The sequence below is a fragment of the Cinclus cinclus genome, chromosome 6 (assembly GCF_963662255.1).
Source record: "Cinclus cinclus chromosome 6, bCinCin1.1, whole genome shotgun sequence".
Lineage (NCBI taxonomy): Eukaryota > Metazoa > Chordata > Aves > Passeriformes > Cinclidae > Cinclus > Cinclus cinclus.
The window spans coordinates 25,918,603-25,937,436 of NC_085051.1; the positions used below are offsets into that span (position 1 = coordinate 25,918,603).

The 18,834-nt window shown below is 40.3% G+C and overlaps 1 protein-coding gene across 1 annotated transcript in view; it reads left to right on the forward strand.

Moving 5' to 3' along the window:
• MGA (MAX dimerization protein MGA) overlaps positions 1–17,617 on the forward strand; it is a 57,674-nt gene extending 40,057 nt beyond the window's left edge. The window contains exons 18-25 of the mRNA XM_062495679.1: positions 4,875–4,999; positions 6,350–6,401; positions 8,061–8,246; positions 8,936–9,047; positions 10,572–10,805; positions 11,451–11,624; positions 12,048–12,200; positions 13,179–17,617. Coding sequence (XP_062351663.1) covers positions 4,875–4,999; positions 6,350–6,401; positions 8,061–8,246; positions 8,936–9,047; positions 10,572–10,805; positions 11,451–11,624; positions 12,048–12,200; positions 13,179–14,467 — 2,325 coding nt within the window. The 3' untranslated portion in view covers positions 14,468–17,617. The remainder of the gene's footprint in view (positions 1–4,874; positions 5,000–6,349; positions 6,402–8,060; positions 8,247–8,935; positions 9,048–10,571; positions 10,806–11,450; positions 11,625–12,047; positions 12,201–13,178) is intronic.
• The last annotated feature ends 1,217 nt before the right edge of the window (positions 17,618–18,834 follow it).

The following is an 18,834-nucleotide window of genomic DNA, read 5'->3' on the forward strand; positions in this document are numbered from 1 at the left end:
TTAAGTTGCTGCCCAGTGACAGAGGGGGCCTGTGAGTCAAATGGTAATTAGCTGCTGTCTTGGCCACAGCAGCCACAAAGCAATCTAGTTCAAATCTCTGGTGACAGGAGGAAAAGTGCCTGCAAGATTTCAACCCTGGATATGAGGACAGCAGACTTCAGACTGCCCATGGAACAAGTTAGGAATGTCCCCGAGGTTATGCAGCTAACTGACCAGTAGAAACCAGTTGATTTAATCTTTTTGTCGGGTCCTGGTCTGTGGCAAGTTGGATGTGAGTCAGCAGTGCCCTGGCAGCCAGGAGAGCCAGCCCTGTCTTGGGGGGCATCAGGCACAGCATGGCCAGCCAGGCAAGGGAGGGGATTGCTCTGCTCTGAGCTGGGGCAGCCTCACCTCGAGTTCTGGGGGCAGTTTTGGGTTCTACAATATGAAAAGGACACTAAGGTATTGGAGAGTGTCCAAAGGAGGGCCCTGAGAGGGTGGTGCAGGGCCTCATGGGAGTGAGGAGGAGCTGTATGAGTGGCTGAGGTCACTTGGTCTGCTCAGCCTGGAGGAGACTTGAGGGGAGACCTCACTGCAGTCTGCAACTTTCTCATGAGGGGAAAAGGAGAGGCAGACACTGCTCTCTGTGGTAACCAGTGACAGAGCCCTAGGGAATGGAATGAAGTAGTGTCAGGGGAGATTTAGGCTGCATATTAGGAAAGGGTTTTTCACCCAGAGAGTGAGTGGGCTCTGGAATAGGGTCCCCAGAAAAGTGGTCACAGCACCAGCTGACAGAGTTCAGGAAGAGTTTGGACAATGCTCTCAGGCACATGGAGTCATTCTTGGGGATGGTGCTGTGCAGGGCCAAGAGATGGACTTCAGTGATCCTTGTGGGTCTCTTCTAAGTCAGGATATTCTACTATTCCATAGTAGCCAAGTGAACAGCTCTGGCTTGTAGAGAATCTCTTCAACTTCCAGAAAAACTGACTAATCAGTTCATATTCCAGTTTGCTGTTCTCAGACAAGATGATAGCATCTCAGCTGCATGAAGGTGAGAAGACTGAAAACAGATGTTATTTCTGGAAGTTTTTCTAGGTTGAAAACCAAAGTGTTGCTGTCTTGTCTTCAGTTGGGTGATGGCAGTTTCATACTGTAATGTATCATACTGTATCCTGTTATAACTTGAGCAGAGTTATCATCAGGTTTTGAGAACCACTGTTAATTTATTCATGATGCCAGATAAACTTTCCAGACATGGTAGTCTTAGGAATTTGCTGGTAAACCAACAATAGTGTCTAGGTCACAGAGTAGTTCTTTTATCAGGGTTGATGTTTGAAAACTGTTTTCTTTCATCCTGCAAATGGATGATAAAGCAAAATAGTAATATTAGAGATTATAAGAAATGTTTGTTTTGGAAGAAACAATATTGCACGAGTTTTGACTAATATGGTTTGGAAAGCCATCTAAGGGTGTTGTCTTCACTGCAAGCTCACACAAATACGATAAACTAGCCTTGGTTCTAGAGCAGTAAAGCTGAGGAATGAGATCTCAGAGGACTGTAGAAGCCTGTCTGGATTTTGGATTTGTTAATCTTCATTGCTGTCACGTTGAGTTAGCACGTCAATGCCTAATGGAGAAATCAGTTGTGGATTTAAATATGTTGTTTTCCACTGGGAGGTACTCTTCTCTCATCGTAGTGCTTAACAAGACAGGCTGCACTGGTATTGTTTGTCAGACTGGATGAAGTCAGATCGTTATTAAACTAGTGGAAACAAAGAAGCAAAGAGTACATGCATGTCCACTAATAGTTTTGTTTAGTGGAAATACTTAAGACCGCTCTTATTCTGGTGGTTCAGAATGTGGATTGGTTTTGATTGCTCAGCAAATGGCCATTTAAAACCTTAGAGAACTCCAGTGAGAGTCAGGAAGATTTCTGCCTACATCTAGTAGCTATTACTGTTTATTTTTTAGCACATTTTTTCACACTGTTAATTGTTCTTAGTTTTGGACACCAATGCCTTTCAGATCACCTTCTTACCTTGTGCTGACTTTGGGTCCTGAACGTAGAGACTTTTCTAGTCTCCTGTGCTCAACAGAAGGTTCCTGAGATGGTATCTTTCTCCTTTTGCATTTCCTACCCTGAGTAGCATCAGGAGAAACTTAGGATGGTTAATTGTTGTGGGTTTGGTGATATGAATAAGGCCTTATGGGAATATTTGTAGAAGCAGACTAATGAGTATCAGGACCTGCTGTCTGAACAAATGCAAGTGCAGTGGTTTGAGAGGTGATGTTAAACTCTTGAACTCCAAAACATGATGATTGCACATGGAGTTCCTGCTGAGAAGGACTGCTTGGGCTGGGCTAAGTCACAGACTGGTTCCCAATTGTTCATGAGTCCTTGTTGGTGTAAGCCAAGACTATGCCAGGGGTTGTTTCTGGTATTGTAATGCTACAGATAGGAGTCCCTTACTACTCTAAACACAGCTTCGATGTCTGGCAGGTTACTGCTTTGTAAGTGTTGTTTAAAAGCGTTTTTCAGTCATTCTTTTCCTGAGCCAAAATTGAAATTATAAAGAGTGCTATAGATTAAAGAATGGTAAGTTTAATACAAAGTGCAAGTGATACATTTTGTGGACAATATGAATTCTAACAACAGCTTGCATGTTGTCAGCTTTTAGTTCAGACCGTGTGTGAAACCTGCAGACATTGTAGCATAGAAGGCAGCTCAGTAAATTACACATTTACTTGGGTAATGTATAATGACATCCACTGTCACCTAACCTCCTCCCTCAGCACTGTCCCTGAGGATCCTCTACCATCAGGCAATTTGCTCTTTAGGTAACAGCAGTAGGGGTTTAGGCTGCCAGGAACAGAGAAAAATCAGAGGAAAGGACTTAGAAACAGGCACAGAAATGCAGAGAGGGAAGAGTGCTGTCATTTCCATAACAACTTCAGAACTCTGTTGTAGAGTGGTATTGCTCCTTCATTCCATAAGGTATTTTACTCAACAGCATTTAGAATTCATGCAACGACAGGAAGTAGTTTGGAAAGACTGAAAGTAGTATGGATTGACTGATGCTAGAAAGTTAGGGCTTCTACAAGCATCTTCAAGAATTATGCTGGGCTATGGATAAGGTTCAGCCTATGGCAAGTTGGCAGGACTTCTATAGGAGTAGCTGTTCTTAATGTCAGAACTATTTTACTTCTGCTGATCTTCATGATTGTGTTATTTTTCCTGTTGCTAAGAATTCAGGGTAGAGAGGAAATATATACCAACCAGAAGCATTTTTTTCCTTTATTGATAGATGTAAGAATGAAAAAATTAATCACTTCTGTTTTTCATATGTTCACATTCAGAATGTGTAAACTTAAAGATGTTAAGCTTTTGGTGGGCAGGAGAGTGTTTTACTTCTGTGGTTTTTTGTCCATTTTTCATGAAAAAGATTCCATATACTGGGTTTTTAACACCATTTTTCTAATATGATGCCTGCAGAATGTTTCAATTCTAGAGCAGCTTTAGCCTGGATAATTGCTATCAACCCTTTGATTAGCCCAGTATAACTTTGCCAGCACTGAAAAACTTCATGACAACAATGTTTCTATGGTGAGCTAATTTTCTGGGGTGTTTTTCCTCTTACTCTCTGGATTGTAGCATCTTTTTTCAACTACCCTGCCTGACCATGTTTCCTGCAATGTAATGTCCAAATGTAGTTAAGACAGGATAGTCCTGCCCACTGAACAAAACCAGTATGCATCTCTTGCACGTAAGGGTCACAGAAATGGTACTGTATCAAGTGGAAAAGCTTAGAGAAGGTATCAGGAGGCTTTCAGCATCAAGGTGGATTTATGAATGACCCGGGAAAGCAGGCAAGAATGTGAAGTGCTCTTTGAAGAAAGAGATAGATCAATGTTGCCACTACCTCTTGTACATGCAGTATTTTCAATGTAATGGCAGTAGCTATTCAGTTGTTCTGTGATTTAAATAGTATCTGTGTTTGAATAGTTTTTGTTTAGTCAGGGTAGTTCAGGGAACTGGGTGAAATAGAGGATGGAAGTGTAATTACATTTTCTTGCTCAAGGAGAAAGAGTTCGTTGTTCTGTAATCAGACCAAAGATTATAATGTAAAAAACTTCACTAAAACTGTAATACAAAACAATTGGTTGAATAGGTGTGTTTTCTTGGGAGAGGGCTATTACCTGGACTTACAGATGGCTGCAAGATTGAACTCTTGTCATTGCTACAGAACTGCAGTTGTTCCTTATCTCTCTTTTCAAAAAGAAACAAGTTTTCTTGGTCAGGCAAGCATGGAGAAAACGTACTCTTCAGAATATAATACATATTTAAAATGATTGGGCAGCATTTCAGCAGCATTTTGGAAAGAGACAATATCTTCCTCTTGTAAGCAGTTTACTATGTGATCCAAAAAAGCCTGATTGTATGATATTCTGACTTTTGCTGTCTTAGGTATGAGAGACCATTACTAAGGTAGTAACTATTTAAAATTCTGTAAAAAAAGTCACATTAGCAAGAGTCTATGGTAGTAGGTTGTAAAGGCAATTTAATCTTACTTGAAAACAGAGGCAGGAAAACTCTGCCCTGTGAAAGCTTTTCTCTCACCGATAATAAGAACATAAACTACAGAGGTGGGTTCTGCCCTTACCAAAACGCATTTTGCAGAGTTGCTAGTGGGAGGAATTCCTGGAGGTGACCTGAGGTTAAAGCAACCCCCTGCTTAGCACTGTTTATTGGCCAGTGTAGCTGGAGATGTTGATTCCCTGATGGTTCTAAATGTTATAATGTAATCTCATTTGAGACTGAAGTGAAACTGTTTTGGCCTGAGCTCTATTGCTGAGTAGATCCTCATTTTAAAAAAACAAAACAAAACCTGTTCCAGGATGCGTGTGAATACAGAGAGGATGACGAGCAGGTGGACATTGAGACCGTGGAGGAGCTTTCAGAGAAGATTAACATTGCCCGTCTGAAGGCCACAGCTGCTCATATCGAACCCTCCGACCAGAAGTAAGCACCCCTGGGGAGCACTGCACACAGCTGTGTGTCCTGCTGCTGGGCTGGCATCGAGTGATCCTATTAAACAACAGGTGTAATGTGGTGAAAAGATAAAGCAAGGCTTCTGTCAGGCCTTCCTCGGCACTGGTGCTTCCCAGTGTCTGTGAGGATGGTGCTGGCAGCACTAAGAATAGTTTCAAGGTGTCTTAGCCTTTTTCTTTTCCCCCTTTAATTAATTTGTTAATGGGGTTGTATCTTGTAATGTAAAATCAATGGGTGAATAGCCTCCCTTCCGGAGGCTGAAGGAGCTGAAAATTAGCAGGGTTGTCTTTGTTTTAAATGTGATTCTGCAAGCTTTGTTTATACTTGCTGGTGGACTTCTGGGCAGGAACAGTCATTAGGTTAATCCCTGACCCTGTAAACGAAAGGTTTGTCTTTGGGACCATTGCCCCAGCAAAGAAAGTACTGTCTTATTGACATACAGTCTGCCATGGTTGGATAGCTTGGCATAATTTTTTTGGTTGGTTTGTTTTTGTTACTGTTGCTGCCCTTGCATTTATAATGACAAAAGCAAAATAAAAACATGGCTTACTTGAGGAATGTAATGATAGTCATGGCTGTTTCTCAGTTGCATCAAAGAAAAAAATGAGGAACATTGCATCTATAGTTCTTTTTGTTTGAAGAATATTTTTTAGAAACGGTGAAAAAACTGTTTGGTGCTATTGTATATCTACCAGATAGTTACCTCTTTTTTCCTCCCCTTTAAGGATAGCAGCTTAACTTTTATCCTTAGGTGGTGACTTTACTTTAAATTTTGAAGATCTTTCAGTGAGAGAGAAAAACAGATGCCCTGTTTTGTAAAAAATAATTTTCAGATGTGTGTTTTCTTTGGTTTTTTTTGTAGCTCCTGAGATAGAAGGAAGCTGCTGTTATTATATATTAGGATAGTAATAAATGTGAGGATTTTGACTGGTGGTTCTTGGGGGGAGGAATTGCTCTGCCATCTATATTAAATCTGTGTTTATTACAAACAGAACCAAGACATAAAAAAGATACTTTATGCAGCTAACAGTCATAAGCTGAATTTATTCTCTTTGCATATAGTGAAATAGTTTGTCTTTTGTGCCCTGAGATAATTTCACAGATTTCAGAACAGCTCAGTTATTTCCAGGATGATGGTGTTGGAGATAAGAGTTCACTTTCTTGAGGAACCTCAACAGTATCATGCTTTTATGCAGTTACACAAGAAAAGTTAATTTCAAGGCATAAAAATGAGCAATTCTACACTGTTGGAATGTAGTTAATGAGGATAGAGTATATGAGATAAGTAGCATTGGGAAAAACTTTTTACCTTTCTTCCAGATACCATCCTCCTAATTCTTCGGATGAAACATTATCAGAAAAACATTCAAAGGTATATGTTTGCTCTCCTCTTTCCTTTTAGTATCACACCTCCATTTTAAAGATAAACTTTCATCTCACATGCAGCTCTTAATGTGCTTTATCTGCCTTGCAGATACTTGTGATTAAATGCAAGAAACCAAATGTGCTGGGAGGGATTTGCTCAGTCCAAATCTCCTTAAAGCAAAAGGCTGGTGCTGGCATCAGTGGGTTTCAGATTTAGCTTTAGCTATGGGAGGAAGATCTGCCTTTTATTTATGACTGCATTTGCTTAGGTTTTGTATTCTTGGCATTTTTACATTTTATAATTTTTACAGCACACCTAAAATGATAAATGAGAAAAATTTTCTTGTGTTGAAGTATGTAGAATTATATAGGCACAGCCCTGGATGAAGGATTTTTGAAACAGAAGTTTAAATATATGTTTAGGCAAGTTAAAGATATCACAGAAGCCTTTCAAACCAAAACTGACTGCAGTCCTTCAGAATCTTGTGCTGTATTTTCAGGTGGCTCTGAAGCCATTTTCTCTGTCCATAACTGTCTGTGATATACTTGACGTCAGCTCTAGAACTTCCTGCTGTGGTGGGGTGGGGCTTTGAGTGCGGTGGGAACCTGGTGTATGTCTTAGCTATTAGAGCAGAATGGGATGTATGCCTTTTCCTAAGACAGGGATGGGTCCAGGATGCTCTGTCTGCCTCACCTTTTCCATGTGTCCTCCTCTCTGCCCTGGAATTTACCTTGTAAGGCCCTCCCTTGACAGGAACCCAGGCCAACACAGGAACAGTTGCAGCTGTACTGTGCTCAGATCTGCCTGTGAGGGCAAAATGGCTCTCAAGAACCAGATTTCAGGAGACAAGTCTTCAGATTCCTCCTAGGCCAACAGGCTCAGAAACAGTATCACTAAATCTGAGGAGTCTTTCCGCTGATGCTCTGGGGTTTGAATCAGACCTAAAATTATCTAAAAAACTTCATTACTTACTTCCCCATTAAATAAATAGCATAGTTGTACAAAACCTGAAATAGTAATGATGACATAACAAACTTTTAAATCTGTGGAGGTCAGTAATTTTGCTTATTGTCTGGCAGTCTTTTTAGAAACTTGAACAAATTCAAAACTAGAGGCTCTTGACCACATTCTGTTTGTTGGTGGATGTCTGGGGTGATAAATGCCATCCTTCACATTCTGACTTACAATTTCTCTTTGGCAGCCCATATGAACCTTTGAAAGAAAATGGAAATCAAACTAGTTTAACTCCAGGGAAACCTTCAAGTCTGCTGTATTTGATGTAATTATTTCATTCATTAGTAGACTTTCTTGACAAGCAAACAAAAAATATTTGGCTCAAACATATGTGATTTTGTTGTAATGCTGTGATTTTATCTAAGTAGCCTTGTGTTGCAAAAAGTAAAAGCTTATGAACTGAAGGGACTTCAGTTAACCCTTTTGTGTTAGGGTTGATGTGATTATGTTTGTCACTTCTTTGGTCAGCATTTCATTTCTTACTGTATGTGCTTCTGATTCTGAACTTTCAGGAAGACATAGTAGCAAGATAGCATGACGTAGAATCTTCAGGTGTCTGTAGAAAGGCTGTAAATCTCTCATGCATTTGAACATTGTCTGCCATTACATGGCCTTCTTTTCTTAAACTGGTCATTCCGGTTGCTCCTCCAGCAGAAGCACCAGACCTGGAAAAGAAAGCTGAAGTCCCAGGCAGAAGCCTTTGCTCATTACCGCCAGACACACACGGCAAATGAACGTCGGCGACGTAATGAAATGAGAGGCCTCTTTGACAAGTTGAAGAAAGCTTTGGGGCTACTGAACCTTCCCAAGGTCTCCAAATGCTACATTCTCAAGCAGGTAGGTATTTTGGAGCTTAAGTGAGGAGGAGAACCATTTAATCTGGACAGAGTAATTACGCTAGTATGAACTCTTCAAGTGAGTCCAGTGTAGAGGGGACTGCTGTCATCTCTGCAGGACTCTCTAGAACAAAACAATACCTGAAAGAATCTGTATTCCAAAAAGCTTAGTCTTGATGACATGAACATATAGTTTTGGAGTGGCCTTGCCCTTGTATTCTTTGTGATTCATGGAACGTTATGTCTTAATTCTTTAGTGGTTTACTGTGTACTTAACAAAATTTTTAAATCTATTGAAGGCTTACTTTTTTAATGCTTGAGAAGATAGCATTCCATTAGGCATTATGCAGACATTAAAAGCTTAATTGTATAGATGTAAATGACAGGAAACTAAACATCAGTGGTAGATCTGGAATTATGTTTATCAGCTGTACCTAGAAACTGGGAGATAAAAGTATGGGGTTTTTCTTAAAAGTTGCTGGCCTTTGGAGGAAGGGCAAACAAGATGTTTATCACTCTTCAACTAGCATTTAGGGAAAACTGGTGTTCATGGTACTTCACATCCTTTCTCTCAATCCTATTTTCTCAGGATTACAGAAATTTAAAAATAAATTTTTATAAAGGTTTCTGGGAAAGAAAACTACTATTTTGTGTGTCACTTTATAAATCAGTTCCCTGATACTGTTTTAGGCCTTTGAAGAAATCCAAGGACTGACAGATCAGGCAGATAAGTTTATTGGACAGAAGACATTACTGACACGCAAACGAGATGGTCTGATTCGAAAAGTATCCGCACTTTCAGGTGAGCCTGGTTTTGGATGCAAACTAGCTGTAATAATGAAAGAAGAGGCTTTTAGGAGTGAGAGTGCGTGGAGTAATCGGTGGATCCAGCTACGTGATTGGTTCACAAAAAATTCAGACTCACGATGCCAAACAAAGTCATGCTAATCTCTGACTCTAATAGGCTCGTCATGCTGATAAAAATGACTTTTGTTTTCCTTAGTGCCTAAAGGAAGTGTAGAATGCTCTCTGTACTGGGAGCCATAGGCTTGGGTTCTTTTGGAAGAGTGGGGTGGTGGTGTCACTTCATTCTGCCACTGGTCACTTCCTGAAATGCCCTTTGTACTCAGCCCTTCACAGTTGCACACAGCTGTCTCTGGTCAGTACCAAAACCTCTTGACTCCTTGCAGAGCTTTGCAAATGACTCCTTGTGCTGCTTTCCCAAGAACCAGTGCTCCTAGGGGCTAGAAGGTGTCAGCTCTGTACACAGAACAAAACTGCAGGAGATTTTAAGCTGCTGCTCATCCAGACATTGCATCTTGTGTTTATTGTGTCTTTCTGTCTCATTTGGAAGTATAGGAAAGCTGTGACACATTTTCAGCCAGTGTCAAAATGAGTGAACAAACAAAATATTCTTCTAATCTTGCAGTCTGGGAATATGACAGGGATACCTGTAAAGTAGAAATGAAAGATACTTAAATCTTTTGTATTTACATGAATCCATTCATGCATATATAAGGTACTTGATTTATAAAAAGTAAAAAGTGTTGTAGTGAAGTCTAGTAATCTAGAAATGTATGAGAGGCTTTTTGAGCAGGGAATGAAAGCAAATAACTTCACAAAGTAGTTACCTGATCTTTTGCATTTCTAGTGAAGACCTCAGATTTGATGAGGAAAAAGTCCTCTCTCAGGACAGTTAGTTAAATACAGACTTAATTAAAGTTATACCATTATGTTAGAACACAAATGCTAAGCACAAAACAAGCTGGTATAGTTACTTGAACTTGGATTATATTAAACTGTGTGTATATGCAGAAAACAAATAATTTATAAAAATCTGTGTGTTTGTTCAAGGTAAGAATTTTCATGGCAATGGTAAAATGTTTACTGTATTTACATTCAAAGGTCATTTGAGTAACAGGGTCCATTAATCCAAGAAACTCCATTTCAGGAAAAAGTAGCATTTTGTTCAGTAGTCATATGTTTATCATTTGGAGACGTGGGAGGATTTTTTCATAGCTGTGGGTGTTCTCAACTAGTACTTGTTCAGCAGGAGCCTGTGCTTGTCCAGGCTGATTTCTGCTTTTCAAAGTGGCAGATAAATTCTAAAATGCATGGATGTTTCTGAAGAGAAAAAAAATATTGGAATAAATAGGTAATTTTTTCTCTCTGGTATTAAGTATACTATTTACTTGGTGGGGATGTTGTTTATCTGTTTTATAGTAATTGGATAATGTCAGCTTAACACATTATTAGTTCTACTTTCAGCATTTTAGTTTTGGAAAGAGAGTTTGAAGGTAGGCTGACTCTGATAATTTTTCTGTAGGGAAGACAGAAGAGGTTGTCCTGAAGAAGCTGGAATATATTTATGCTAAACAAAAAGCAATAGAAGCACAAAAAAAGAAGAAAGAACCTGAACCACAGAAATCAGCTGCATCCTCCACTGCTAGCACCCAGAAAGAGGGATCCTCTGCTGCCCCCAGAGAGTCAACCCCGATAGCGATGACAAACAGAAGGGGCAAGCCACTGATACTTGCCAGGAGGGGAGTCCGGGCTGCAGGTGGGCCGCAAGTGCTGCATGTCCTGCATCAAGGGGAGACAGCCATTGAAGCTGCTCCCTGTGGGAGGGCAAATGCCAGCTGGCTTGTGCAGGCAGTCTCCCTCCTGAAACAGAATTGCACATAGGACCAGGAAATGTCCGTATGATAAGTGTGGAAACCACTTGCTTTCTGTAAGGATGAGACCAGTACGACTGAGGTCTTCAAGTGAACGTGATGACTTCAGAGTTTCAGAATGATGGGAAGTAAATCTTAAGTTGTTCTTCAATCTCAGGGAGTTTCACTGCAATCCAGCAGTAATTTCTAAGAGTTGAAGGTTGTTCTTTTTCTGCTGACTTAAAACCTGAAGTTCAACCCCCAGAATGCTGGGGTTGCTACAACAGATTCTTTAAAACCTCCCTACTCAAAATCCTAGCTCTCAACATGGTGGAAGTTTGCTCTTAAATTAAATGGCAGAGTTGTCAGACACTGGAGAGATTTTTTGTAGCTGAGAACTTGAAGAGAAGTGTTCAACATTTGTGGAGACCTTCACATCATAAATGTAGGAAGGAAAAAAAGAATGAGTCCTTCCCAAGCTGTACCTAATGCTGGCTCGCAGGGTGCTGTGCCAGAATAAATGAGTGTTTTACATACTTCTTTTCTTGCAGACGACTCCTCAGCCTCTCTCACACTCAGAGCTGCAAGCGTAGTGATGACTCCACAGGGGCAGGTGCTTACACTGAAGAGCCCCCTGGTCCCAGGGCAGGTGGCAGCTGTTCCTTCCACATTGTTGCAGGCTGAATTAAAGCCTCGAGGGGTTGGTACCATGACAACACAGCCAGGTAGGATCACGTGGGATGATGTTAATCACTATAATGCTCTTCATAGAAATGCAGAGCAGTTTATGAAGTTACTAAATTTTGCTTTAATATTTTGGGTTTTTGACAACCAAGGTAGAACTTGACTCTGATAAGAGAGATTAGATGTCATTAACTCAAACTATCAGTTTTAGCAACAGGTTAAGTAAAATGAGCTAACATTTTGCTATTCAGAAATTAGGGGAACATAGGGAAGAATTCCTAATCACATAACCAGTTTGCATTTCTGTTTTTACTATTTTAAGATGTTATTATAATGTGAAGTCTTGCTTTGAAGTGCACAGCTCCTGTTTTCCAGGAGTATCTGAAATATCTGAAAGTACCGTTATCTGAGTATCTGGAAAACTTGTTTCCACTTCATCCCCTGTTTCGCTTTTCTTGGATAAGGTATTACTTCTGTGATGATTCAGCTGCCAGGATCAACAGTTCCTGTCCAAGTAAAAGGAATCCTTACTAACTCTACCATTCCTATTACACTGTCAACTGTTGCTGGAAATCCAGTGCCCTCAACAGCGGTGTCAGCTACAGCACCCCATTCAGGTAAGTTCTTTGTTTTTCATGGATCTCTGTGCTTGCATGCAGGGAACATTATTCTTGCAAAACTGAAGGTAAACTGTTTTCTCACTAGGAAGTAATCATAGGTGTTACTGTCTGGATGTTCAAATAAAATCACTGTTAAATGTTTTGAACAGTTTAGAGGGGCCTCTAGGAGATCATGGGTTACATCTTTCTAACTTTCCTTCATCTCACTGAGCCTGCTTGCCCTCAGGGAAGTCAGGATAAGTGGATGCTGAGATGTGTCTGTGGTGTAATGCATCCTCCTGGGTAAACTTCAGTTCAGAGTGGTGGTGGGGCTGCTGAAAATCTTTGCCTGTAACATCCAGGCTCTTACTGTGGCACAACCCCTTCCCATACCCTGCCAGCTCTGCTGCCCATGGGAGGGCTGTTTTTCATGACCTCATGCTGTATATTGGATCTAGGTGTGGGGTGGTTCCTGCCAGCAGGGTTCTGCTTGCCATCCGTTGTGCTAAAAGCAATCCACTCATTTTCTGCTTCCTTGTAGTTGATTGGTCATAATGAAAAAGGAAAGTTCACTTCAGATTTAGGGCTGGGAAAAATCTTGAGTGCTATTAACAGGGGACGGCTAGGAGGCAGAAAATAAGTAAATCATTTAGTCCCTGGAATGTCTCTTTAGTGCACCATACCAGTACTGCATAAAAACAAAAATAAAAACAAAGCATAAAAAAATCAGTGAGAGGGAAAACTTCATTTTGTTTGCCTTGTGCATCACCACCTGAACTGTAAGCATTGCAGTTGTTGCGCTGCAGCGTGCTTTTCTTCTACAAGTTGAAAATTAAGCTATTGGTGTGTTAAAGCTTCAGTTGACCAGAGCTGTGTAAGCAGTTTAAATTGCAGTTTACTTGAGGAAGACGTGAAAGTGAGCAAATTATACTTAGTTAGGAATTACCTCGAGGTTAACACGTATCCTGATGGACGCTGCTTTGTGTGGTTTTACAGAAAGTGAAGATTCATTCATGATGCCAAAGATTGTTAATGTAACATCACTGGCTACTGAAGCAGGCATGAATCTAAACCTGAACCAAAACAAAAGTTCTAATGCAACAGCAGCTGCAGGTACTCCAGCTTCTGAGCAATCCTTGGCTGTAGCACCACTTGAAACTACGAATAGTGACAACATCCTTTCAGAAGAAAAAGCCAAACCGTGTCTGGGAGACAGTGGTGGAGCTGGAAGAAATACCACAGGTCCAACAAAAGTTTACTTTGAGAATAAAGATGCCCTTCCACAGCTCTGGAACGTATCATGTACAAAGGAACCTCCTGAGTCCTTCAGCAAAAAGCTCTGCATTGGTGAGTTTGTAGGAAGCCAAACCAGGAGGAAAGATGGCGATTCATTAAAATCCAAAGAATTGTCATTCCGCAAGCTGCAGATCAAAGATTCCAGAATAGAAATGGAATTGAGGAAAGTAGCGTCAGCAATGGAGGAAGCAGACCTGGATACAAGTGAGATACTGAGCAGCATTGAGGAGAGCGATGACACCGATGAGACCCTCACCTCGCTGCTCAATGAAATCGCCTTCCTCAACCAGCAGCTGAACGATGATGCCTCAGCCATGTCAGAGCTGCCTGGTGCCCTCAGCTCAGATTTCTCTCATAAAGATGCAGCAGCTCGTCGGGGAGCAGCCAGTGATCTCTCTGCTGCGGATGGGTCTTCCTTCCAGTTTGGCCATTTGGGAGGCAGTTTTAAGGACCTTTCTGACATTCCAGAAGGTGGTGGCTCTTTAAGCCCCCTCCTCCTGCACCTGGAAGATGATGACCTTAGTGATGGGGACAAGAATTCTGGGGAGCCTTCATCTGAGGCAGATGTCTTAAAGATAGTGATAGGCACTGAAATGAAGAATCCACTTTCCAATCTGTCTGTAACCAGTGGTGGGAATGGCAAAACAGTAACAACCTTGTCAGATGCCACTAATGTGACTCCACCAGTTTTACAGATGAAGACTAACCCAGAAGCCAGTAATGCTGACACGTCGTGGAGGCCCATGCCCAAGCTGGCACCACTTGGTTTAAAAGTGGCAAGTCTGCCAGTGGACTCAGAAGGGCAGAGTAATAAAGTGATGCCCTTACTGGCACCTGTAGTTGCAAAACTGGCACCTAGTGGGGTAAAAAATTCATTACCTGCAGCTCTTCAAGAAGGACAAGATAACAAAGTAATGCCCACTTTAGCACCTGTGGTTACGAAGTTGAATACTACTGGGACCTTGCCTTCAAATTCTACAGGCAAATAAGTGCAGATGTTTTTTATCAGACTGCAGCAGAGATCTAGAGCAATGTGAGCCAGTGTCATTGTTCAGCAGCCTCCACTGTCTGCAACACTTGTTTTCTGTACAGCATCAGCACTGTGTTCATCTAAGGGGCAGGCCCCAAATTGTCAAATAAGTAAGTGTTAGGAAACTTTAGGCATGTTGGTGTATTTTTACCTCACTGTTGTATTCTGGGTGTTCTCCTTCCTCTTCTCAAGACAACAAAGATGATGTATAACCATTGCTGGGCACATGGTATCCTTCCAAAATTGGCTTCTTCACAGAAATAGTTTGTCAAGTGACTGAGAAACTGAGGCTGTTGAAAGAGATTTTTTTTCTTTTTCCTCAACAAGAGTTAGCTGTCTTGTTGGGGAAAAAAATATGGATTATCTGTTTTTGTACCAGGCAAATTATCTATGCAGAAATGGCATTGTTCACATTTGCTTGTTTTAATATTTACAGAATATGATAAATATGCAGAAATCAGGTTGTAGTTACTCTCAAAATTGATACCTAGAGCAGCAGAAGGGAAATCTGAGACTGCAGGGGGCTGAAGTGAAAAGGCTTTTTATTTGGTGCCAGATAGTTCTATAGCAGAGGCTTTTTAAGAGCTTATGCACTGAAAATTTTAATAAACACTTATAACTCTCACTGCTTGGGGAAGAAAAATACATTTTCCCAATGTAATTAGAAGGAGGACGGTATGTTGACTTTAATAGTACTGTCCTCACTCTTGCCTCCTGCCCCCACACAAATACTTCCCCCTTTGATGCTTAGGACATCTGTAAGGAAAAATTGCAGAGAGTTGAAAGGAAATGGGGGCTCCCAATTGCTGTACTTTGCTGAAGTAGCTCGAGTGTTTTCCCAGGTCCTATTTTCTTTCCTTCTGTCATTCTTCAAGATGTAGGTGGTGGCTGGGAATGCTAATACCAAGTATTGCTTTGTGAAAAACGCAGAATGCTTTCAGGAGTCTTGTAGCCTGGCATAAGTGAGCGAGGTGTACATGTAAATATGAAAATGTAAATATGAAAATGTGTGTATAGCTTTCCAAATCTTTCATTTCTTTATAAATTCAGGAAAGGTACTCAGAGGTTTCTCACTGCATTTGCACAAGCTGTGTATAGCAAAAAAAGTCAACAAAAATGCTCATTACCAGGGAAATAGGGCAGTATTGAATCACAAGATGTATTTTTTATTCTTCTCTGCCACTGCTTATTCAATAACCTGTAGATGCTCTTCACTGTTCAGCTGTTGAACTGTGAGGGGCCTGCAGATTGTAAAGATATTTATATTTTTGTACACAATTTCTGTTTTCATAGTTTTCTTGACAAATGAAGTTTTCAGCCTCAGAGAGATGATTTGTTAATGAGTATACACAATCTTTTCCTATCAAGTTTGTAAATATACTGTGCGCTTGGGGGGCTTCTTAAATGCTCCAAAAAGGTAAAAATTGTTGTCATGAAAATCGAAAATTATACAGAATTTTGATGGTTTAGGAATGTAATTACATGTCCTAACTGTTCCAGCAACAGCAGCTGGGATTACCCCCTGCCTTCCAAATTCCCCATCTTTGGTGATGCAGTAATCAAGGAATTTCACCCTTCTAGCACTGAGGTTGTGCAGGTGTTGTGAGTGATGTTCTTCCACAGTGAGGGAGCAGTGTTTGTACAACCATACGCCCTGTTCAGTGCGCTGCATCTTCTGGATCCATGTCTAGGTTAGATCCATCAGGGAATATACATTCCTTGGGTGTTTCCTCATCTTTTTATTATTTATATTATGCCACAGAGGAGAGAAGCCCTTCAAGCTCAGTGTGTGTAAAAGTTACTCCAGAGACTACATAAAAAAGATTTTTCACTTAGCCATTCTAAACAGTGTGTTTTAAAGTAGTTACATACAACCCTATATTGCCTTTTGCATATTTACTATTCTAGTATTTCGTACAAGTCTCATATTAGTGATTTGGAAAATAGAGTTTAGGTCATTATGAGAATCCTGCAGAGTCTAACAGTTGTCACTTACTGCCTTAGGAAAGGGGATTTACAATCCCAGTAAGTACTTAGACAAATGTTTCTTATTATTAAGGATTTTAACCTTATTTTAAACTAGTAGAAATCTGGAGTAACTGAATTATTGTATTAGCACTACATCACACTTAAATTTATTTACCTGGGAATCTGGTTCTGAGTATTTCCAGTAGGCTGAAGTTGCTTATTTTTTTAACTTGTGGCCGTTTTGTTTTGTGAATAGATTTCACTCTTCCTGTGCAAGAAACAGCAACAAGACTTGTGCTGTGATAACTTTTAAATTCTTAATCACTAACCCTTGTTTCTGCACCTCATGTTTTATGGTCCAAAGCAGCCAATTTTAATTAGTACACAGAATTGTGTACTCTCTGTGGGACAGAGAAGGCTATAACATGATAACCGATCACACATGATCTAAAAGAAATGCTGTACTTTTGAGGATGTTCTGTTCATTATCTGGTAGCATAAAATTTCTGGATGTGAATCTATTGTTTGGCACTGGGCAGTAAAAAAAAATTACTGCAGTAAAAATGTAAAGATGTCAAGATGACAGCAAAACCTTTTGGTCCCTAAATGTTACTAGTAAATTAACTGAGAACAGCCCCCCAGTCTGGCTGTAAAAGGTGGCGTTTGGTGCGGTTCCGAGAAAGATCTTTGATGGGTTCTAGCAGCCAACAAAGCATGTTTGAAATGATCTTGGGTTTTGCTCATTTCACTGTCTTGTATCTGCAGCACCATATTTTGCTATGAATTTAAATGCTGACTCTTTGCTCCTCCCTTAAGCTCCTAAACATTTAAAAAAATTATTTATGCTGTCATTTGAGGCAATAATCATAAAATATGACACTTAATGAGAAGATTCTGGAAACAGGAGAACCAAGGAAACCCCTGCAAGGCGCACGCTCTCGCTTGACCAAGAGACCTGGAGATTTTATTTGTTTTTTTACACATCTGTAAATAGACTGGAATGTTTTTAAGAATATAATGAAATGTCAGATTTAGCTTTTTCCCTTTTATATATTAAAATATATCTTTCCCTCTTTTTTGCTTTTGAAAAATTGATATTTTTGTAGAAATCTAACAGTACAAGACTCTTAACTGTATGTGAGGGACAAAGTGTAAAACTAAAATAAACCAATCAAGGTCAACTAGAAACTGGCTTTGAAAGTCTGTTACAGGGAGAGAGTGGGAGCAGACATGACGTGGTGGTGGGCTGTTGGTGACACGTGGTATTGGACCTGAGCAAGTGGCACATGAATGCTCTGAGGCAGAAGTTTTGGCAGCACAAACATCACAAACATTTTGGTTCAAGTGATCAGACAACTCAGAGATTTCTTCCTTTAGCCTTAGCAGTGTGCAGGAAATGTCATCTCTTGTAAGAGGGGATTTTGACTTGCTGAGTGCAGAAAAGGCACTAAAGGGACTTTCTTTTCTACGAGATGGATGCTGAGCAGGAAGCCAAGGGGGTTAACATTTGGTCATGGCACAAAGAGAACAAAACCTGAGAGCTGAGAGATTAAGCCCACAGAAAAGCATTCTCCAGATTCCTTACACCAAACCCAGGCCTGGGTTTATACTTTGTATCTGTTTCCTTTGGAGAAGTTTGAACACAAAGGCAGTCCTAACAGGAACAGGTTTGCAGATCTGCCTTCAAGTGAAGTGTCGGAGGAGATAGGCTTATTAAAAAGAAAGAGATAAAATGCCCATAATGAGTAGCTGTCTATGGCTTCTACATGCAGTAAATGGAAGATAACACACCTACAGGTGTGTGTGGGTTCTTTTGTTTGATTTTTTTTTTTTGTTTGGTGGTTGGTTGGGGGTGTTTGGTGTTGGGTTTTGGGGGGATGGTTCTTGTGTTTGGTTGGTTTTGGTTTCTTGGGGTTTTTTTTGTCGTATTCTTTTTATTCGTTATGTAGTACATTTCTACAAATGAGAAGTTAGTCTTATAGACCTCAGAAAAGAAAATACAATTAAGAGAACAACTACACAGGAGGGTAAGCAATTGACTAGAGAAGACATATCACAGAATTTATTTAAAGAGGAACATCAGACCTCACAGGAAAGAATTAATAAAAATTGTTGACCCAGTCAACACACTTTTAGAATTTTCTCATTAAAACGGTTTGGCAAGGCCTCATCCTATTATTCCTTATTTTATGGGCTAAAGTTACTTCTTGGAATAGAAAGAAATATAAGCATGAAGTATATCTAGTCATGCTTGCAGTAGAAAGAACTTTCCAATAGAGGCCAACAGTCTGTGCTGGGGATCTGTGCTTTCCATGGTGCTCTTGGAGATGCAGACGGTGGTACAAATAAACTCTGTTG